Raw genomic sequence first — 24,283 nt, forward strand, 5'->3', positions numbered from 1 at the left:
TAAAATCTTCGTTCTTGGGAGTGCTGAAAGGCCGTGTTTGAAAACCGAGTCTTTCATTTTGAATTTAGAAAAAGGAAATAGTTAATTTTGTTATGAGTCAAATAAAAGTTTTGTTTTTGCTTAAATCACCTTAATAAATGTGCAGGATGAGCACGATGCAAAACGAACCTTTCTCAATAATGACTAAAATCCCTTTCGAGTTGCGGCTATGGTGGAACGATTTAGGCAAAGAAGGACAAGACGAAGTCAAGAAATATCTGAAAGGTCTTACGGGTTTGCTGGAAATCAAGCCTCGGGGTGATATTATAAGAGCGTTGGTCACTTGCTGGGACCCAGCGCACAATGTCTTCCACTTCCCAGATTTTGAGCTCACCCCAACTCTGGAGGAAATCGCCGGGTACATCAGAAATGCTGAGGTTCCATTAAGAGAAAAATATCTGGTTGCTCCAAGAGCCATCACGGTGCATCGGTTTTTAGATTCATTAAAAATACCCAGGACAGTCCATAATCCAGATTTGGCAAAAGGCTTCTGTACTCTGCGCTTCATATACGACAGGTATGGCCACGTGGGAGGGTTTAACAAGACGGACATTAAGCTATGCAGTAAAAATAACCGGCAAAAATGGTATGAGCACAGACGGGTGGCTTTCATGATAACCTTTTTAGGCTTCCTGGTGTTCCCAAGGAAAGACGAGAATATTGATATAAAAGTAGTCGGGGTCGTCAATACCTTGCTTGCTCAAAATGAAAGCACTCTTGCGCCTATGATCGTGTCTGACATTTTCCGAGCTCTCACTGCCTGCAAAGCCGGAGGCAACCTTTTTGAGGGGTGTAACTTGTTGCTACAAATGTGGATGACCGAGCATCTATGCTACCGTTCCCCGCTGTTGAGTTATGGTTCGTCTGACAAGACATGTATAGGAGAGTTTTATACAAGGATTGACAGGGTTAGTCTGCCTGAAGGAGTAACAACATGGATATCATACTTTCGTACTCTCACGGACAATCATATACAGTGGACGTTGGGATGGTTGCCTATTGAAGAAATCATATACATGCCAGCAGCTAGGTCGCATTTTCTTTTGATGGGCCTTAAGAGCATCCAGCCTTATGCTCCATGTCGGGTTCTGAGACAACTCGGGAGATGTCAAACCGTGCCACAGGAGGAAGATCTTAGTGTTCAAGTAATTGAGATTAGCCCTGAAGGACAGTTTCCCGAAGCAAAAGTCCGCGGGATTTGGAATGAATGTCAATATCTACAAGCAGATACTTGTGTGCAGGATCGGGCCAAAGGAGAAATGTTGCCAGAATACCTCGCATGGTATAGAAGAGAACTTGAGCATCAGAGTCCAGCTAAAAGAACCCACATCCAGGATTTCACTGAATCATCACAAGAACAATGGGGTTGGCTAGCAAAAGAAGAAGGCTATCAGGCCGAAATTAGCAAGCTGAAACAACAGATCGGAGCTCTGAAATTTGAGAACAGTGTGCAAGTTGCTGCTGATCAGGGAGAAAAAAACAGGTTGGCCCAAGAAAACGAGGCGCTTAGGGCCCAAGTCCAGCAAATGAGGATAGCTGCCAATAACCAATAAAGGAGCCGGTCGGACGAGCGGTTGATAAAGGGGCTGAAAAGGGAAATTGGTGAGTGCTGGGATGAGCTGAAAAAATCCGAAGGCACCATAGCGGAACTCCGGGCACAGTGGGTAAAAAGAACGGAAGAACGCACCCATTACATGCAACAATTAAAGAAGGATTATGAAAAGACCATCGGTAGTCTGAAAAGGAAAGTGGTCACCCTTGAGGATAAAGCAGTTAAGCAAGCTAAAACTTTTGAGACTGAAAGTGGACACTGCTATGACTTACTGGCCCGAATGGAAGTAGAAATACAGCAGCTGCAGGATCAGCATCTTCAGGATTCTCATGTGTTGGAGGCTCGCAATAATCAAGTAAGGCGATTGCTTATAGAAAAGGGTCGAATAAGAGACATGATTGAGACCATTGCCCACGTCATCCTCAGGAGATGTCGAGCATGTGAAGACATGACCCGCACTACCTTCTTTTCGGCAGTAATAATTTATATCAAGCGAACCATGTATGAGCTGGAGCAACTTGAAAGGGATTTGGCACCTAAGTCCACGGCGAGGCCGAACGATGCCCCGCGGGCACCCACTTTTGAAGCACTAATGTATTCATAGATCGAGTTTGTATTTTCCATTCTAGAGTTTGTTGTTTGTCAGTCTGTTTTCTTTTTGCGTCCAAGTATGCTAGTATGTTCAGAGTTTGTATTTGAGTTTAGTTGGAGTCCGTTATTTTCCATTTCAGAATGTTTAGTTTGTAATAGAATGTTGTGGTAATGAAAATCTGAAAATTCCCAAAAATTTGTTCCTTTATTTTTGCACTTATTTTCACGAACTACGCCTGGTCTAATTCGTGCGGGGTCACCATACGTAGGCAATCTCCATAGGATTCGACCGTAACCAAATGAAGAGGGAAAGAATGAAGAAAAACAAGAGGGGGGAAAAAGAATAAGAAAAGAAAAGAGCGGAAAAATAAGAAAGGGATAGAATGCAGAAAGAAAAGACGAAAGAGAAAAGACAAAAAAACAAAATAAAAGAGAAAGCTTACAGTTGGAACTAAGGAAATGCCGGGATGACGCATGCGGTTGAACAAATGCATAATAAAAATGGTTAACTGTATAGGTGCATTCATGCCCAATGTGCGGTTATCCAATCTGTTAAGTCCTAATCGCTAACGGAATTGTTGTCTACATGTGTAAGTTCAGGTAGGTGGTTAGTTGTTTGGCATTCTGGCAACTCATCCATACAACACCCGGTCTAAAGATAAAGTGAACATGACTGGCCCAGAATCTGATACGAATATTGTTGACCCATCGAAAGAAGTAGAAGAAATGGACGTTCATGCAATAAGGGAGGAAATGTATAAGTTAAAGCAACAGATGGCTGAAATGTACCAAGCCTGGGCGAAAGGGCATCCACCGCCAGCTTATCCCACTAACCCCGCTTATATCCCACCATTGGCTCAGCCTCAGGAGCCACCCACTGTGAATTCATCTCCAGCATTTCCCCTCTACCAACAATGCCAAGGCACCACTTCTCATACATCACAGGCTCCTCCCTCCAAACAAGTCTCATACCCTCCTCCACCAATCACTCCCGTTTTTGTAGCGCCTCCGCCTGCTACCTTATACCGATACCCTAGTGAACCTCTGTTCCAGACGCACGACAACCAGTATTATCCCCCTGAGCCTACTTTCAAAGTGCCAGAACCCTACTCTTATACCCCTCATCTTGATCTCACGGTAGGCATCGAGAAGCTGCCCAAACACCCCGAGCAGGAGGAGATGATCAGAAAGGTCAAAAGCCTGGAGCAATCATTCCGAGACATGAGGGGGTTAGGGGGCCAATTAAGTGTGGCCTATAAATATTTATGTCTGTTCCCAGATGTTCAGTTACCGGTCGGGTTCAAGATGCCTAAGTTTGATTTGTACGATGGGCATGGCGACCCAGTAGCACATTTAAGGGGATTCTATAGCAAGATGAGAGGAGCAGGAGGGAGAGATGAATTGTTGATGGCATATTTCAGCCAAAGTTTGAGCGGATCGACGTTGGAATGGTACACTAGACAAGACCATAGCAGGTGGTACACCTGGGACGACTTGGCCCAAGCCTTCGCCTGTCAGTTTCAATACAATCTCGAAATCATCCCAGATCGACTGTCATTGACAAAGATCGAGAAGAAGCCCGGTGAGAGCTTTCGAGAATATGAGTTCCGTTGGAGAGAGCAAGCGGCGAGGGTTGACCCCCCGATGAAAGAGAGTGAAATGGTTGATTATTTCTTGCAGGCTTTGGAGCCCACTTATTTTGGTCATTTGGTGTCAGCAGTGGGCAAGTCCTTTAATGAAATTGTAAAAATGGGAGGCATGGTTGAGGAGGGACTCAAATCTAATAAGATCATGAGTTATTCAGCAATCAAAGGAACCACCCAAGCCATTCAAAATGGAACTGGGGGTGTGCTTGGGAAGAAGAAGAAAGAAGAGGTTGCAAATGTCGAAACCGGATTATGGTCCAGGTTTGGAAGCCCTTCACCATATTACAACCAACCCAGACCCAACCACCCAAATTACCCGTATACCTCATATGGCCCTCCTCAACACTATTATCCACCACCAAAGCCACACTTTTCCGTCCATCATGCCCAAACTTATACCCAGCCTCCGGCTCACGCGCAATGGCATGCGCCGGCTACCCAAAACACATACCCAACTTCACAAAACACATATCCACACCTGAGGGCTTATAGGCAAGGAGCCGGTTTTTGCCCGAACCAAACTTTTAGAAATGAGAAAGTCTAGAACAAAAGAACCTTTACTCCATTGGGAGAATCTTATACCACTCTCTTCCATAGATTGAAACAGCTTGGAATGTTGACACCAGTCGAGCCCAAAATGCCAAATCTCCCTCCAAGAAACCTGGACCATTCGGTCAGCTATGAGTATTGTTCAGGGATGTCGGGGCACGATACTGAGAAATGCTGGAGATTGAAGAACGCGGTGTAGGAACTTATTGATAATCGCCGTATTGAAGTACAGGCTCCGGAGGCGCCAAACATTAATCAAAACCCGTTGCCGGCACATCATGAGGCCGACATGATTAAACTACTATATAAGGGAGCAGAGCCTAAAAAGCCCTCACAGACGGTCATGATGATCCGTTCTACTGAAGCCAATGAGAAGGAAAATGCAGTTAGGGCAAAGCCAACAACTCAGCCAAAAAGGGTGAATGACAAGCCAGTGGTGGTAATAGGGAAAGCGTCATTCGTCATCATAAAGAAGCCCGAGCCAACCAAGTTAGTGGTACCAGGGGCATCATCCGCACCCATGGTTGTTGTGAAAGGGGCCTACATAGAACCAGTTGTCATAAAGTCAATAGTCCAATTACCCGTGGTTGATAGCAAAGCCGTGCCGTGGAAATATGAAAAGGTAGTGGTGACATACAAAGGAAAGGAAATTGAGGAAGAGAGTTGTGAGGCGCAAGGATTAACTCGGTCAGGACGTTGTTTTGCTCCCGAAGAGTTGAGAAAGGCCAGGGTTACTAAAGACAATCCAGTACTAGTCAAGAAGGTTGTGACGGAGGAAGAGGCAGAAGAGTTCTTGAAAAAGATGAAAGTGCAAGATTATTCTATTGTTGAGCAGCTAAGAAAAACGCCAGCCCAAATCTCGTTGCTTTCATTGCTTATTCACTCGGATGAACATCGCCGGGCTCTGATGAAGATATTGAACGAAGCTCATGTCCCCAATAAAATTTTAGTGAATCATTTGGAGAAAATCGCGAACAAAATCTTTGAGGTAAACAGAGTGACATTTTCTGATGATGAATTGCCCGTGGAGGGTACGGAACATAATAGAGCTCTTTATTTGACCGTAAAATGTAAAGATTCGATAGTCACTCGGGTACTAATTGATAATGGGTCTAGTGCCAATATCTGTCCTTTGTCTGCATTAAACAAGTTGAAGGTTGATGATGACAGAATTCACAAGAATAGCATCTGCGTTCGGGGGTTTGATAGTGGTGGTATAGACATAGTCGGTGACATCATACTTGAATTGACAATTGGTCCGGTCGAGTTCACCATGGAGTTTCAGGTGTTAGACGTGGCGGTGTCTTATAATCTTCTGTTGGGGCGACCATGGATCCACGCTGCCAAAGCGGTGCCTTCTACACTACATCAGATGGTTAAATTCGAGTGGGATAGACAAGAGATCGTAGTACATGGGGAAGACAACATGAGCATTGTAAGCGATACCATCGTACCCTTCATAGAGACTGATGATGATAAAGGGCCTTGGGTTTACCAGGTTTTTGATACAGTCTCGGTAGAAAAGGTTCCTGAAGGGAAAAGCGTCCCGGTTCCCAGAATAACAGCTACAACTGTCATGGTAGCCTCTGAAATGTTGAAAAACGGGTTTGTACCAGGCAAAGGATTGGGTGCTGATTTGCAAGGTATTGTTCAGCCAGTTTATTTGCCCAAAAATCCGGATACCTTTGGGCTGGATTTCAAGCCTACGGCGGCAGATGTAAGACGAGCCCGCAAGATGAAGAAAAGAGGTTGGGTTCTTCCCAAACCAATTCCACGTCTGTCCAGGTCCTTCGTCAGGCCAAGTATCGGGAAGCAATTATTGGCAAAGGTGTCGGGTCCACTGATTGGTGCAGATGGGAACTTGGAGAGAGGGCTTGAGAAGGTATTTGCTGAGGTGAACATGGTTGAGGCCGGGGAAGGGTCGAGCAAAGCAGATATACAGTACATTGGGCCACTTGCTAAGGTCAACAACTGGGAAGCCACTCCTCTTCCATCTCGGAGGGAGTCGCGGTAGTGGGTTTTATTTTCCTTTTGTTCACCTGGATTATTCCAGGGTTTGTAATTCAGTTGCTATGTTCCGTCCGTTTGGATGAGTTAAAACCCTGTTATCTTTACATTCAATGAAATGCAATTCCTTTTCTTTCTTAATTCCTAATTTTGTTTCCATTTCTTTTTCTTTTTCTTTTCTGTACAGTTCTCTTTATGCTGATATCGATGACATGACATGAATGAGGAATCTTCGGCCCAGTTTTAAAAGCCAATCTAACTCAGAAATAATAGTGCAAGAAATCGAGTGTGATGATGAAGTGGAATATGATGATGACGAGGCCTATGAGGAAGTTAGTAAAGAATTAAGTCACTTTGAAGAAAAACCCAAACCTAACCTAAATGACACAGAAGCAGTTAATCTAGGGGACCAAGACAATATTCGCGAAACTAAAATAAGTGTTCATCTGGAGCCACAACTCAAGGAGGAGATAATTAAAGTATTATTCGAATACAAGGATGTTTTTGCATGGTCGTATGATGATATGCCGGGTCTAAGTACCGATTTAGTGGTTCACAAACTGCCCACTGATCCGACACTCCCACCTGTCAAGCAGAAGCTGAGAAAGTTCAAAACAGACATAAGTGTAAGGATCAAAGAAGAGATTGCCAAGCAATTTGATGAAAAGGTCATTCGGGTTACGCGGTATCCTGCCTAGTTAGCTAATGTTGTGCCGGTGCCAAAGAAAGACGGCAAGACCAGGGTGTGTGTCGATTATCGAGATCTTAACAAGGCAAGTCCAAAAGACAATTTCCCACTGCCGAACATCCATATATTAATTGATAACTGTGCCAAACATGAGATTGGTTCTTTTGTGGATTGTTACGCGGGTTATCATCAGATTCTAATGGACGAGGAAGACGCGGAAAAGACGGCATTCATCACTCCGTGGGGAACGTACTGTTATCGGGTCATGCCGTTTGGTTTGAAAAATGCTGGGGCAACTTATATGAGGGCAATGACAACAATATTTCATGATATGATACACAAGGAAATTGAGGTGTACGTGGATGATGTGATCGTGAAGTCTAGACAGCAGTCTGACCATGTCAGGGATTTGAGGAAGTTTTTTCAAAGGCTTCGCAGGAACAATCTTAAGCTCAATCCTGCAAAATGTGCTTTTGGAGTACCATCTGGGAAGTTGTTGGGATTTATAGTCAGCCGTCGGGGTATTGAACTAGACCCGTCGAAGATCAAAGCTATTTAGGAATTGATGCCTCCAAGAAACAAAACTGAGGTGATGAGTTTGTTAGGAAGATTGAATTATATCAGTAGGTTCATTGCTCAGCTCACGACAATTTGTGAGCCGATTTTCAAACTGTTAAAGAAAGATGCTGCAGTTAAATGGACTGATGAATGTTAGGAGGCTTTTGATAAGATAAAGGGGTATTTGTCGAACCCACCCGTGTTGGTCCTGCCAGAACCGGGGAGGCCTTTGATTCTATATCTGACGGTTTTAGATAATTCATTTGGTTGTGTACTGGGGCAGCATAATGTTACAGGCAGGAAAGAGCAGGCTATCTATTACCTCAGCAAGAAGTTCACATCTTACGAGGTTAAGTATACTCATCTGGAGAGGACATGTTGCGCCCTAACTTGGGCGGCACAGAAGTTGAAACATTATTTGTCATCCTACACTACTTACCTCATATCTCGCTTGGACCCATTAAAGTATATTTTTCAGAAGCCTATGCCCACAGGGTGGCTTGCAAAGTGGCAGATCTTGCTTACGGAGTTTGACATTATCTATGTGACACGGACTGCAATGAAAGCACAGGCGCTGGCAGATCATTTGGCAGAGAATCCAGTTGACAATGACTATGAGCCGTTGAAAACTTACTTCCCTGATGAGGAGGTGATGCATATTGATGAGTTGGAACAAGTTGAGAAGCCAGGATGGAGACTTTTCTTTGATGGGGCCGCAAACATGAAAGGTGTGGGAATAGGAGCAATACTTATTTCTGAAACAGGTCAGCATTACCCTGTTATGGCTCAACTTCGTTTCTATTGTACGAACAACATGGCAGAATATGAGGCATGTATCTTGGGGTTGAGATTAGCTGTAGACATGGGTGTCCAGGAAGTCTTGGTCATGGGTGACTCGGACCTACTGGTACACCAAATTCAAGGAAAATGGGAAACACGGGACTTAAAGCTTATACCGTACCGGCAATGTTTGCATGAGCTTTGTCAACGGTTTCAGTCAATAGAATTTAAGCACATTCCAAGGATTCATAATGAAGTGGCCGATGTGTTGGCTACTCTGGCATCGATGTTACATCATCCAGATAAGGCTTACGTGGACCCTTTGCAGATTCAGGTCCGCGATCAGAATGATTATTGTAATGTGGTGGAAGAGGAACTTGACGGTGAGCCATGGTTTCATGACATCAAGGAATATGTCAGGATAGGTGTGTATCCGATACAGGCCACAGGTGATCAGAAACGAACAATTCGATGGTTGGCAAGCGGGTTTTTCCTCAGTGGAGGAGTGTTGTACAAAAGAACTCCAGACCTCGGGTTGTTGAGGTGCATGGATGCGAGGCAGGCCACATCTATCATGACTGAGATACATTCGGGAGTCTGTGGACCGCATATGAGCGGATATGTTTTGTCAAAGAAGATCCTACGGGCAGGTTATTATTGGCTTACTATGGAGCGAGATTGTATCAGTTTCGTATGTAAGTGTCATCAGTGCCAAGTGCATGAGACTTGATTCATTTTCCGCCATCAGAACTACATATGATGTCTGCACCATGGCCTTTCGTTGCCTGGGGCATGGATGTCATTGGGCCAATTGATCCAGCAGCGTCAAATGGGCACAGGTTTATTCTGGTAGCTATAGATTATTTTACCAAATGGGTGGAAGCTAAGACGTTCAAGTCTGTGACCAAGAAAGCTGTGGTGGATTTTGTGCATTCAAACATTATTTGTCGGTTTGGAATACCGAAGGTGATTATCACAGACAACGGGGCTAATCTTAATAGTCATCTGATGAAGGAGACATATGAGCAGTTCAAGATTACTCATCGTCATTCTACTCCATACCGCCGTAAGGCAAATGGTGTGGTTGAGGCAACCAATAAGAATATAAAGAAAATACTCTGAAAAATGGTAGAAGGATCTAGACAGTGGCATGAAAAGCTGTCTTTTGCATTGTTGGGGTACCGCACCACCGTTCGGACCTCGGTGGGGGCAACTCCTTACTCTTTGGTATATGGCACAGAAGCAGTGATACCCGCAGAAGTGGAAATCCCGTCTCTCCAAATCATAGTAGAGGCTGAGATCAATGATGATGAATGAGTGAAAAGCCGCCTGGAGCAGTGGAGTTTGATTGACGAAAAGAGATTGGCATCTGTGTGTCATGGTCAGTTGTACCAGCAAAGAATGGCAAGAGCATACAACAAGAAAGTGCGCCAAGGAAGTTTGAGGTGGGACAGTTAGTGTTGAGACGTATTTTGCCTCATTGGGCCGAAGCAAAAGGAAAGTTCGCCCCGAACTGGCAGGGGCCATTTGTCGTAACCAGAGTGTTGTCTAATGGTGCATTATATCTGACAGATATAGAAGGGAAATGTGTATAAATGGCCATCAATTCCGATGCGGTCAAAAGATCCTATGTATGATTTCTTTATTTTGATTGTACTTGTTTGTATTTGGCATATTTCAAAGATTGAAATGATGAAGGCATTTTGTTCTGCTATCTAAACACTTTTACCCCTTGTCACCCCCTTTGAGCCTTATTTATTCTCTTTCATGTCCCTCTTTCGGAATCAATGGCACCATTAAGAAACGCGAGTGCGGAAGAAAAGAAAATGAAAAGAAAAAGTAAAAAAAAAAGAAAAAAGAAAAAAAAACTAAAAAGAAAAAAAAAGGAAGAAGGAAGAAAAGAAGGAAAAGAAAAGAAGAGGAAAATTGAAGGTGAAAAGAATAAAGAAAAGAAAGGGAAAAGAAAAGAAAATGAAGAAAAGAAAAGAAAACAACAACGTAGTCTCTATGACGCGAACTACGTTTGACTTTATCCTGAAAGGGTACGTATGTACCCTCTCTGAGGTTCAGTCATACCAGAATAAAACCCAAAAGTCCCCAAGCAAGAAACTGGGGCAGAGGTCGTGGTTGTTGTAAGAAATCTGATTTCGAAAGTTGTAATTTTAACCCATTTTGAAATTATTTTGAGGCTTTCATACCCTTTCTTTCTAACCCCGTCCAAAGCCCACATTACAGTCCAAAGAAAGACCTTCTGATCAATTTTTGAGAAATGCCAAGTCAAGCAGGTAAAGGTAATTCATGTCCAGGGCAACACTCTGGTTCAAGCAAGAAAAGCAAAAAGATAAAAATGAGAGAGTCTTATTGGTGAAAACTTGCACAGGCACCGTAAGGCGACGGGAGTTGAGAGAAAGAATAAAACGAGAGAGTCTTATTGGTGAAACCCCTCGCGGGCACCTTGAGGCGAAAGTGAGTTGAAAAATGGTTAATGGAGAAAGGTCTGTTGGTGAAAAACTGTTTCGAGGCATTGCAGGTTAAACAAGATTAAGGTTTGGGTGAAGTAATCTGTTGGTGGAAATTCTGAGGCAGTAAAATATGGCAGCTGAAAGCTGGTTAGTTGGACTGATTGGGCCAGTTAGTCCGAAATGCATGTCACGATCATTGGTGCCAGTTGTTCCGGTCAGATAAGTTTCTCTTCTTTGTTCTTTTAACAGTCATTCGGTTTTGGATTTTTCTTATCCTTAATTCATAAAATCATTGCGTTTCATTTTCTTTTGGGGGTTTCTCCATCTAAAATGTTCCAATGTCAATTTTTGTTCAAAGCAAGAGGGAAAGGATTTCAAAGCTCACTACCAGCTTCAGAAAATGGTAAAGCATAATGTGGTCAGAGCATGGCAACAACAACATGATGTAAAGGGGAATAGGAGAGGTCGCCGGGAGTTTCATCGGTGGAATAATTGGAAAATGTTATGGGAAATGTAAAGGTTCAGACAAAAGGGTCAGAGGTATGAAACAACAGCACGGGTACACGACAGTCAGGTTGTCAGAGGTTAGGGAATTTGAAAGTCAGTCGGAAAGTCAAACGGTTCAGGGTCAGTTTGAGGAATTCAGTCAACACAAAGCAAGGCAGTGGAAGGATTTTTCAGCAAGAATGCCATCAACTAACCACCATTTTAAACTAACGAAATTTGCTTCGATTGAAACAGGGGCAGAAAAGTTGTTTGTTCAAGAGGAATTCTCCATGAGGGAAAAGCAAGAGGTAATCAGGTTTGACTGCAAGTGAGGTATGTTTAAAACACAAGATAATGAGGAGTAACATAGGAAAATGTAGGGTAGTCTCAAAGTTTGCATGTTTAGGACAAAATTTTAAGTTTTGAAGTGGGGAGCCCGCCCCTATAACAAGGGAATACATTTCAGTTTTTAAATTTTAAGTTTTGAAGTGGGGAGCCCGCCCCTATAACAAGGGAATACATTTCAGTTTTTAAATTTTAAGTTTTGAAGTGGGGAGCCCGCCCCTATAACAAGGGAATACATTTTAGTTTTTAAATTTTAAGTTTTGAAGTGGGGAGCCCGCCCCCTATAACAAGGGAATACATTTCAGTATTTAAATTTTAATGTTTGAAGTGGGGAGCCCGCCCCTATAACAAGGGAATACATTTCAGTTTTTAAATTTTAAGTGTTGAAGTGGGGAGCCCGCCCCTATAACAAGGGAATACATTTCAGTCTTTAAATTTTAAGTTTTGAAGTGGGGAGCCCGCCCCTATAACAAGGGAATACATTTCAGTTTTTAAAGTGGGGAGCCCGCCCCTATAACAAGGGAATACATTTCAGTCTTTAAATTGTAAAGTTACACTTCATTCTTATCGCAATTCAAGTTTTAGTTTTCAACTCTTATTAGTATATGGTAACATGTACCCAGTTTTCCAAACTGGGGCAGAGAGTTTTCTTTGTTTGGTTCATTTTGTGAAGTCAGGAGCCTGTCTGGATAACAGAGGAATACATACGGTTCAAGTTTCAGTAATCGGGAACCCACCCGTACAATAAGGTAATACATTCGAGTTCAGCAATTTGAAGAAAGGAACAACACCTCAGTTTGTAGTTCGCAATGGCAACAGGGGATTTTACCAAGAAAACACAAGACAACAAAGCAACGAGGAAGTACAACAACATGTTTGAAGAATTTAGATAGGATTTTGTAATTCGTAAGTCATAGTTTAGTTTAACTTCTTGCATTTTTCCATGGTGTAATAAGGAAGGTCAGCAAGCAGCAGCAGCAGCAATCGCGTTGAAATCATAGCTCTTGGTAGTCCCAGCTATCAGACACTCCTGAACTACACTGACCTGATTCCTGTTTAGCCCAGGATATGTAAGCAACCTCCGAAGCAGGGTGCGGTCAACTCTTTTCAAAATGCCTCACACGGAATATTCAAACGGGCAAAAATCGCTCATATTTGCTCACTTATCTTTGGCCGAAAATTTTTCATGTTTCCGAGCAAAGAGGGGCAACTGTGAGCACGCGATTTTTGCCCAAAGCAAATTATTCCCAGAAATTCAAACAAAATAATTTCTTTATTGTTTTATAATTTTTGTGAATTTTGGCGTCATTTTCTGCTAATTGTCGCATTTATATGTGCATTCTAATTCATTTGAAAAAAATACAAAATATGCATTTTCATTTAGTATTTAATTTCATATTTTTAGGATTAATTAAGGGTTAATTTGTTTTAGAGCAAAATATGAAGAAAATAACAAAAATAGTTCACTTTTGCCTTTTTAATTGTTTAAATGTGAATTCGTCCCGAACTAGTTTTTAAAATAATTTTAGAAATCAATTAGTTTAATTTTGAAATATATTAGAATTGTATTTTAATTGTTGAAATTTTATAAAATCAGAAAAATATACAAAAAATAGATAAAAAAAACAAATGAAAAAAAGGAAAACAAAAAAAGAAGTAGAGAAAGGGCTGCCCACGATTTGGGCCATGCCCAATTCATTTCACCCGGGCCCAACATTTCTTTATTCTTTCCCACGCCCCAAGCCCAATCCAACCCAGACCAGGTCCGGGTCCTCAAAAAGTCCAAACGACGTCGTTTTCACGAACTCCATCTCAGCCGTTGTTTCTTGATCGAACGGATGAGATCGTCTTAGGTTGTTTTATATATATATGTCCGAAATATTCACCCCCCGTATCTCGTCTCTCAAACCCCCTCCCCCCCGTCCATCTCTAACCCTAAAAACAAGCCGCCCCCATATCCTTCGCCGGAACCCTACCGCCGGCGAACACAACCTATGCCGTTGACCACCAAAATTGCACCGTAAATTCTCCTTCCCCTCCTCTTTCCAACCCCCATGGTCATCTCCCTCGAATCTTTCCCTATCTCCTCGAATCGTCGATGGAAGATTTTCCAGCCACGACGAGACCTACCCCAAATAACCCCAAATTAACACCATGTGACCTCCTGGGCCTCCTCTACCCAACCTCCATGGCCTTGTCTCTTGAATCTGCATGGAAAAGCTCGAATATCAAATCGAAGGTTTCCGACCAAACTCTAAGGCAAGATCTCTATGATTTCGGACCCTAACAACCCTAACCAGGTGTTTTCTTATGAAAACACATGGTTAGGAATGTTACGGGTCAGAACTTTCGGGGGATTTGGAGGAAAAAACTACTGGCCGGAGCTCTTTGTGGTCGGTGGGTTTTTATTGGTATTTTTCTTTTATTTTCAATTTCGTTTTCCTTTTATGATTTTCTGCATGTATGAATTCCATGGTTAATGTCTTGTTAATGTGCGTTTTAATTTTTTGTCAATATTGTTCTAATCTTGTGTCTTGATTTGATTAAGTCTAGTTGTTTGTTTGATTTTAGTATGTTCCGATTCCTGATATTAGTTTGATTTATAATTTGTTAATTAGTTTTACTAAGTTTTGCATGAATTAGTTTCTGGTGTTCCTTTAGTTAATTACTAATTAGTTCATGTTTGACTTCAGTTTGATTAGTCGTCTAGCTAGTTTTAATTAGTTTTGCTTGTTTTGGTCTGATTAAGGCTGAATTGGACTCTTTGGGAGACTATAATTAATTTGTAGTTTGGTTAACAGAGGGTTTGAGTCAGTTAGTTAGGGGCTTGAAGCTTATCTTGTTTGGGTAGTAATTTCAGGGAGGGAATAAGGGTAGTTTGAGCATGGAAAAGGGTAGTTGTATTAAGAATAGTAATTTCAAAACCAAGATAAGGGTAGTATAGGTATTGTATAGGTAAAAGAACACCCTAGGGCCTTCTAGAATAAGACTTTAGTGTAGATTTCAGTAAACTTAGGGGAGTAACTTGAGAAACAAGGCAGAAATTGAAGGACTAATAGGGGAAATCTGAAATTAAAAGGGGGAAAATGTGTGAGTGCCATCTAGAGCATTCTACCTTATTTGTTGCCTATAAAAGGCAACCCCAATGCCTTGATTGGGGGGTCTGAAAAATTTCCCAAGGAAGCTCCTCTCTGATTATTCAGATCTGAACTTGAAGTTCAAAACATTCAAAAATCAAAAATAAAATCACTGTTTCATTGCTTTCTTCAGGTTGTTTTCGAATTCTAGCTTTAATTCGACTTTCTAGTTCATCTCGAAATCAAAAACAGCTTGAACTCTTCCGTGTCTGTTCAATAATTGAAATCTGAAAGTGTTTGGAATTATTTGAGCACCGGTGTTGGTTTATTTGACTTGGCTGTGGGTTATTCATCGAATGTGTGGATTGATGGGTTCATTGCTGGTTGTATTGGTGCTATTTTGGTTTTGAAAAGTTTCCTGGACCACTGATTCATTTCTGGGTTGAAACAGCTGTTTGAAATTCCAAATCACTATTGCTTGTTCTGCTGTTGCTAACTGCTCCTTCTTCCTTTGATATTCGGATTTCCAGGTACACATTTTGAACTTGTTTCGATGTATCATTCCCTGCTGACAACATAAAATGAAATTGGAGCAAATTCTCTGTTGTAGATCTTTAGCTTGTTATGTTTTAGATAGTTTGTCATGGTTTGGTGGTTGTACGTTGTTATCAAATTCGAAATGCATAATTGAACTGAAACTGGTTATGTATTAAGGGGACTGTAAACTGTTATGTATCAGAATCAGGTGAGTTTATTTTTCGAGTTAATTACTAGTTGTAATTAGCCCCTATTAGTTGATGCATACCCCTGTTAAATACTAGTTGTAATTAATTTCATAGAATAAGTCCATATTAGTTGTAATTAGATAGAATTTCTACTAGTTATTTTCATGTTCTCAATCTGAAATTAAGTAGGTCATGGTCATAGATGAATATGTTGGTTTAAATGTTGGATTCAAGTTTGAGTCTCAGCATGTTGATTCATAAGTGAGGAAGCTACTGTCCAGTCCCACTAGGATTCTGAAATTGACGATAAATCTCCAGTTTTGTTTTCTAAAAATCGAATTGTTGCTGCATATTCCTGGACGGTTTTGAATGTCAAATAACATAGTATAGATGTTAATCCCAACGATGTGAAAGGACTGTGGCCTGGTGATCATTTAAATTCAATTTCGTTCATAATTAGTATTGTGGCCTGTTTCAACTTGAGCCATATTTCTGGGCTCACCTTGGCCCAGTGGCGTGAAACCCTGCTAGAATAGCACAAGACCCATTGCTGATCATTTAGTTGCTAAGAACTGAAAGTTGGCGTATGTTTGGGCCCTGAAGCTCAAGCTTCTTGTGAATCGAACTGGGGCCCAACAGACTGAAACCCATTGGGTTGCTGAATTATAGACCTAAGGTTTGGGCCTTTTGAGTGCTTCTAATGATAATTGATTGGTTAACTAATAAATTATGGCCTTTAGAGACAAATAAGAATAAAAATCGTAGTCTCTTTTAGTTTGGCCTTTTCATATAATGATGAGACGAGCCTCGCCAAATAAAATACGAAATGCGGGGCCCTCAATAAACGCCATGAATTCGGGAGGGCCGTTTAGCGAATTTCACGACCTTCCCCAAAATAATAATACACTAGAACCTTTAAGCACGACTTTAATAAAATTACATTCCTAAACTCGGGTGCGCATTGATGCGACCCAAATCCAAATCTCAACGCAATCGAAATGTGTTGACAACCATGGGTGCATTGATTGCGACGTGGTTCGAGATGCATTTCCACAACATTGCAATTCTTTTAAAATATAATGATAAAGGCGGTTTACGAATAAGTGACCATAGGCTAGCATGAACTAAAATCAGATAAAATCAAATACAATAGTTGAGCGACCGTGCTAGAACCACGGAACCCGGAATGCCTAACACCTTCTCCCGGGTTAACAGAATTCTTTACTCGGATTTCTGGTTCGCGGACTGTTAACAGTGTCATAAATTTCCTCGGTTCGGGATTCAACCGGTGACTTGGGACACCATTAATATCCCAAGTGGCGACTCTGAATAATTAATAATTAAATCTCGTTCCGATTGTCCTTTGATTGAAAAAACTCCTTTACGCCCTTGTGGGTGTAGGTGAAGAAGGAGGTGTGACATTCATGATTTTGATGCTAAATTCATAGTTGTTGACATTATTTTGGCAATTTGATTGCATGAGTAAGTCCATAGGGTGTTTTTGATGTAGTGTTCATGTTTGGTTTGGAGCCCCGAGGGCTCGGGTGATTTTCGGATAGGTCTCGGAAGGTTTTTGAACTTAGAAAAAGTTAAAGGTTTTCAGTTTATGGTGTTCTGGTATGTTGTTCTTCGCGTTCGCGGAAAAACTCTCGCTAACACGAAGGGATAGTCAGGCTGAAGGAAATCTCCTTCTACGCGAATGCGAGACACAGGACGCGAACGCGAAGCTTTGGGGGTGTTTCCCTTCGCAAACACAGACCTGCTATCGCGAACGCGAAGGCCTTTGGGCCTGGCAGGGGGAGAGGGATTTTACTCTACGCGAACGCAACCACCCGACCGCGAATGCGAAGGCTCTGGGGGCTGAAGCTCCACGAACGCGAGACTGTGATCGCGAACGTGATGGCCAGTTAGGCTTGACCCATCACGAACACGAAGACCCATCGTGAACACGATGAAGGTCTGCCCAGTGATTTTTAAACAGTAACAGAACATACAGAATTTAACCCAAAATTCATAACTTCTTCTTCCAAACTCCAAATTGGGCGATTTTTGAAAGAGAACTTCACCACAAATCCATAGGTATGTAATCTTAGACTCATTTTCTTCAATTTTCATTAACACCCATTAGATTTCGAGGCCTAAATCATGTTCTGAAGGGTAGAAAATTAGAGATTTGGGTAGAGTTAGAGCTTTTTGTATAATTGAAATTTAGACCTTGTTTTGGGGTCAGATTTTGAAATTAATTACATATTCGAGCTCGTGGGTGAATGGATGATCGCGTTTAGGTCCGAACCTCGCGTTTTGACCAAGCGGGCCCGGGGTCGATTTTTAACTTTTTGGGAAGAATGATAGGGAATCTATAATTAAGCATTGAAATCAAATTGTTTAGCATTTATTGATATTATTAAGTCGATTATGTCTAGATACAATTGATTTGGAGCCAAATTCAAAAGGAAAAGCAATGTTTGAGGCTTGAGTTGGCCGTGGAAGTTCGAGGTAAGTGTTTGGTCTAACCTTAGCTTGAGGGATTAGGAGTTGCGTCCTATTTGCTATGTGTTGTTTGTTGAGTATGACGTATAGGCATGGTTACGAGTATCTATACGTTGGTGTCAAGCATGCCCATGAGTCTTATACTATAATTAATGTGACTCCGTTTGTATTGTTCATGCATTTTGTAATGATTTCTATTGTTGAGCAAGGCTCGTGGAAGTAATATTGGTATTTGAATATTGAAGAGCGTTGGCTCAAGTTGTAAAGTAAATTGTAGAAGTATAATTGGCAATTGAACCCTATAGAGTATTGGCTCAAGTTGTGAAGTAAATGTGAAAAGGAAAAGAGATGAGGATTTTTGATATTGTTCCCTCGCCGGGATTCAATTGTTGTACTGTTGTTCCCTTGCCGGGATTTTATTATGATTTCATTTATTTCCTTGCCCTTATTTCTTGTGATTATTGTTTTGGTAAGAGAGTGTTAAAGCACGAAGGGTGATGCCATGCACTTGTCCTTGATTTTCCTCAATCTTGCTGATAATTGAGTTATGTTGTCCTTTACGTTTATTTACTGATTTTCTGTTGTTACTTGATTCTATTATGATGTTATTGATTCCCTTGCCGGGATATTATTGTTCCCTTATTGTTCCCTTGTGGGGGCTCCATTGTGATTGGTGTTGAATTGTATATTGGGATCGTGTTGCACGCCGCAACAATATTATATTTGGATCGGGTTGCATGCTGCAACGATATTATATTTGGATCGGGTTGCACACCGCAACAATGTTATATTTGGATCGGGTTGCACGCCGCAACAATATTATATTTGGATCGGGTTACATACCGCAACAACAATATATTTGGATCGGGTTGCACGCTGCAACAACAATATAATTGGATCGGGCACGCCGCAACAGTGTTTTTATGATTTGGATTGGGTTGCGCGTCGAATAGTAGATAATAAAAGTGTTTATTGGTTGGTTACGATTTGCTTATTCTTTTACTGTGAATTCTAAATTGTCTTTATGCTTTTCTCTTGAATTGCTTTTGATAAATGATATTCCCCCGCAACATGTCCCCCTCCCATCTTTAATTGTTTATTTCTATTTTATTTTTCGTTGTACATAATATAACTGCACAGGTTTAGTCAGTAGTCTGGTCCTAGCCTCGTCACTATTTCGCCGAGGTTAGGCCTGGCACTTACCATCACATGGGGTCGGTTGTACTGATACTATATTCTGCGCTTTTTTGTGCAGATCTTAGTGTTGTAGGCTTCGGACCGTAGTGAGATTGCTGTGTTTCTTGTTTATCAGGCGACCCGAGGTAGTCCTGCAGGCGTTCGCAGGCCTTGGCGTCTCCTTCTATCTACTATTCCTGTTTCTTTCATGTATTTCCAGAGATAGTGTTGTATTTATTTCTTTCATATCTTTATTTGTAGTACTCCTAGACAGTCTGTGAAGTTGTGACACCAGTCTTGGGTAGATTTATTATGGATTGGTATTAATAGTATTATTAAAACTTTACAATGCAGCCTTCCGCTTATTCAATTTTGTTGTTATCTAATTGTTGGCTCTTAACTGTTATCGAATTAAAAATGAAACAAGGTAAATAGTTCAGTTGGTTAGCTTGCCTAGCTTTCACTAGTATGCGCCATCACGACTCCCGGAATGGAAAATCCGGGTCGTGACAAATTGCCTTCTTTATTTTTTGTTCACCCTATCATCTTAATAAAAAATTTAAACACCGTTAAGCTAACAAAAAAACAAAAAGAAAAGAAGAAGAAAATGATCGTCAAGGTTGACACGTGCAACCAGGTGTCTTCCTTTAAATTTCCTTGCATGCAAGTAAGCTCTCTTAGGAGAACAGCTAAGAGCAGAGGAAGCAAGATATAAAGTGTTTTGCTTCTAATCTTTCTGGGCTTTAATTCAAAATGTCAAGAAACGTAGTAAAAGAAGGGATGAAGACGGTGGGGCGTTTGATAAAGAAAGACAAGTTCCCTATACTTGAAGGGCATCCCATTGCACAACTACATGGAGAAGAAGGCGTGGAGTCTGTTGGGAACCTGAAAAAAGCCATGAAATTAGCTGATAAAGCTAAGAAGAAGGAATTCAGAATCTATAGATGGAGCCCTGATAACCCTAACCAGAAACCCTTTCTTCAATCTTTCTTTGTTGATCTTCCCTCCTGTGGACCCATGGTATGTGCTTTAGTATATTGCTATTGCAATTTTTTTGTTGTGTCATTTTTACTGTACTCGTTTTGTCTCAATAGGTAAAAATTTCCTGTAACTGTAAAATGAGAATAAGATTTAATTGAAAAGAGTTTTAGCTCATATAACTACGAAGAAATATTTACATCTACAAGACATTTACAAGTATTTCCAAAAAAAAAAAAAATATGATGTTTTTAATCTTGAAAATAAGGTTGCAATATGGAGAAAGTAGCTAGTGATGATTGTCATGAATGATGCGTTAGGATCAAAATAATTAGGTGTCATGCGGAAGCTAACAAAACATATCTTTAACGATGAAAAATCAGACATTTAAGGACGAAAAATCAGACGTCAAAAGGGAACTATACTATAATAGATACAAATACTTAATATGTCGGGCCATTGAGATGCGCAATATATCTAGAGAATAACCTCACAAAGAGGCACACACAAGTGGCGAGCTAATACTTGTCTCACAAATTCTCCCCCTAAAATAAGACTCTCAAACATCTTAAGGCTACATTGTGGATGCTACTAAATGGCTACTAAATGAGAAGGAAGTATCCTCAATTTATAAAAGTCCAAAACCTTTTTCTCCAAGAAAAAAACTAAGGAAATATGGAAAAAAATTATATTTCTTTTACGTAAAAGGCAAAATCAATTACGGTAAATATCTTACCCGTCCTTCAAGAGAGAAAAAATCAAATATTTTAAGAAATTCAGGACAAATACCTAACATGTTGCCGTCGAGAACGTGTTACGGTAAATATCTTACCGTTCCTTCAAGAGATAGAAAAATCAAATATCCTAAAAAATTCAGGATAAACACCTTAACATTTTGCCCTCGAGAATGTGTACAAGGAGGTCTTTGCCGTGAATATATATATATATATATTGTAAAAATCTATCTATATATAATAGGAGAGGCAAAACAAGGATAGAATGACAAGTGTCAAAACCAAAATTCTATAAGTGTCAAATTTTAGGACAAACCTCCAACAAATTTGGAGATTCAAAAAATAATTTAAAATAGAAAACAAGCTCAAAAATGTAAACCTTCCTTATTCATTTAACATCAAGATTGAACCTCACGTTTTTTGTCAGTTTTTTTAATTAATTATCATAAACTTAAATTAAAAAGTCATTTGGTCAACATTCCTATGTATAGTATCATTAGATAACCAAGTTAGGAAAATTTACAAAAAATATTTTTATCCTTAGAGAGCCTTTTCTTGATTGGAACGGTGTTGTCGAAGACGGTAGATGATGCCATGGGTGCTTTGAAATGTGTTACCAAATATGCATAATATGATTTAGATATCTAATAAATACGTAACCATATAACTACTATATCAATGTAATTTGATGAATTGATATAGAAATTTAGTCAGTTTATAATTTGTTGAAACTGCTTACCATGAGCAAAAAATCTTTGCCTATCTTTGCCTTGATGAATTACATACTCAGATATGCTTTTGCACATAAAATGTGTAGATTCTGAATTTGTGAGTTAAAATAATTTACCCAGTAATATTACTAATATTCATAATTGAGAATGATTTAACGATAATAACTATGCCTTAATTCAAAAATATTATTAGGGCTATCTTTATCTATCTATATCTATATCTATATTATTATAAAAGTTGGAACCTCAAAATTTAAAAGTTAAAAGTTATCTATATCTATATTATTATAAGAGTGGAACCTCAAAATTTAAAAGTTATGACTTGAATGTATGAATATCCAGTGCATTTACATGTTCATAAAATAATAGTAGTATTTACACACTCCTTAAAATCTACCGTATTTTTCAAGTAATATTTCTTATGAAAAATTATATTTAATATTCTCCGCGCAACGCGCGGGTACATATACTAGTTTCTTATTACGACCATAGATGGATATCTGTAAGTTAAACTTCAATTGAGATTGCTTCAATTTAGTTTGAAGAAAATTGAATCATAGTCTAATAAAGTCGCCGAATGAAAAATTTAGGTGGACAACCTAGAGCCAACCTTGAAACTAAAACGGCTGTGTGTTTCTTCATATGATCTTAATTTTATGTAGGAAAGTTTTCTTCTTTTTCTCACTTCTGAAAATTTTAGCCAAAAAATTGAATTTACGTTCGTGCCTACAGGGACTCTCTTTAAGTATGTTATTAAAGGTGAAGTCCGGACTCTCCGAATTTAATAATCATTTTTGTAGGTTCTGGATGCATTGCAAAAGATAAAAGGAGAGGAGGATTCAAGTTTGAGTTATAGGAGGTCATGTAGAGAAGGGATATGTGGATCATGCGCAATGAACATAGATGGTGTTAACACAGTAGCATGCCTCAAGCCTATTGATACCGATACTAGCAAACCAACTACCATCACTCCTCTTCCTCACATGTTTGTCATCAAAGATTTGGTGGTCGATCTCACTTATTTCTACCAGCAGTACAAGTAATTCCACTCCTTTTCTCATTTCATCAGAGTTAGTATTTAATGTTTAGAAATATAAATATCAACTCATCGTTTAACTTTAATTTACTCAAAAAAATCTGGTTGATTCAGTATTACACATGTTATTATGTACTGACAATTTTTAGTCTAATCTTATATTGGTCGCCGCTACTAAAAGTTTTTAGTTTAAGAGCAAGCTGGGTGGCCTTCCATTTACGATGTGAGAGAATTCATGATCTATACTCAATGAGTTCAGAATGAATTTGATTTTATTAATTGTGTATATGTTTTAAATATTGTATTAAATATTACTAGCTTCTGTATAAATATATATATTGTTTGAGTCAGATCAATCTTTTCAGTTGAAAACTCATAGAACCTGCCAAACATTATATGCTGGAGCAATTCATGGTTAATTTGTAAATCTACAGTATACGGAATCTTGTTAGCTTTTGAGGATGCAGGTCTATAGAGCCATGGTTAAAGACACGAAAGCCCCCGCCAGACGGGAGAGAATACTGGCAAACACCCGAGGATAGGAAAAAGATTGATGGCTTATACGAATGCATATTGTGTGCTTGCTGCAGCGCTTCTTGCCCTTCTTATTGGTGGAATCCTGAAGAGTTCCTTGGACCTGCTGCTTTGCTTCATGCCTATCGATGGATCTCGGACAGGTCAATTCTTCAAAACACCAGTTACATAAATACCAAAAATAATGGTTAATATATAATTTTGCTCTTGCTTGTTAACCCGGTTGATTTTATTTTTCTATAGTCGAGACGATTTTGCGAATGAGAGATTGCAGGCAATAACAGAGGATCAAGGGCGTTTATACAGGTGCAGGACTATTAAAAACTGCGCGGCATGTTGCCCCAAGAGCCTTAGTCCTGCTAATGCCATAAACAAGATGAAGATTAGGCATTTATCTGATAAGCCAGTGGAGCATCTTGAAGCTGAGCCTGAGCCTCGTTTCGGACAAGCTTGATAAGTTGGTTAAGTGGGAATTATAGGTAATAGAAGTCCTTGATACACTAGAACTATAAGCTATTTAGTGTGCGTTGCAATTTATAATGTTGTATTAATTACTTTTTAAGTAGGAATCTGTTGTAGATTGGCCTTGTTACCTTGCCATCTCATCTGCAAATCCGTCTAGTTCGTTTCATATGATATATAAGACTTCCTTTTCAACATGTTATGACACGGTACAATGTAATACCGTACTAGAGTATGCTTTAGTTTAGTCAATTCTAGTAGAAGTATCTTTTCTGTTTGTGGGAGCATAACAAAGGATTAATAATAAGGAACTCGAAATATATTCAGAGTTCCATAACAATGAAATAAAGAAGATGCAGGTCACATGACAGACAGAAGCAGGCCGACGATTGACTTATTTTGCATGCTGTATTTGCTTTGAATTCGAAGCAGTTATCCTTGTTTTATTTTCTGTTTGTCCGTGGTATAAACAGTATTAAGACTCGAAAAGTAATTCCCCAAGTAACCACAGCTTGCAAATAACCGGAACTGTACTCAATGACCTTAGGCCTCAATTGTTTGCACTTAATGAAGGTCTGAATCTTAATCATTCAGATCTCAAACATTAAGTAGTTTGTTTTTAAAGTCTGAATCTTAA

General features: G+C 40.0%; 1 protein-coding gene across 1 annotated transcript; it reads left to right on the forward strand.

The window, feature by feature from the left end:
- The first annotated feature begins 19,849 nt into the window (after positions 1-19,849).
- LOC107809996 (succinate dehydrogenase [ubiquinone] iron-sulfur subunit 3, mitochondrial-like) lies at positions 19,850-23,764 on the forward strand. The gene is made up of 4 exons (XM_016634715.2): positions 19,850-20,191; positions 22,415-22,653; positions 23,118-23,327; positions 23,428-23,764. The coding sequence occupies exons 1-4, from the start codon at positions 19,925-19,927 to the stop codon at positions 23,636-23,638; spliced, it is 927 nt and encodes a 308-aa protein (XP_016490201.2). The 5' UTR covers positions 19,850-19,924; the 3' UTR covers positions 23,639-23,764.
- Positions 23,765-24,283: the final 519 nt, after the last annotated feature.

The sequence above is a fragment of the Nicotiana tabacum genome, chromosome 11, assembly GCF_000715075.1.
Source record: "Nicotiana tabacum cultivar K326 chromosome 11, ASM71507v2, whole genome shotgun sequence".
Classification (NCBI taxonomy): Eukaryota; Viridiplantae; Streptophyta; class Magnoliopsida; order Solanales; family Solanaceae; genus Nicotiana; species Nicotiana tabacum.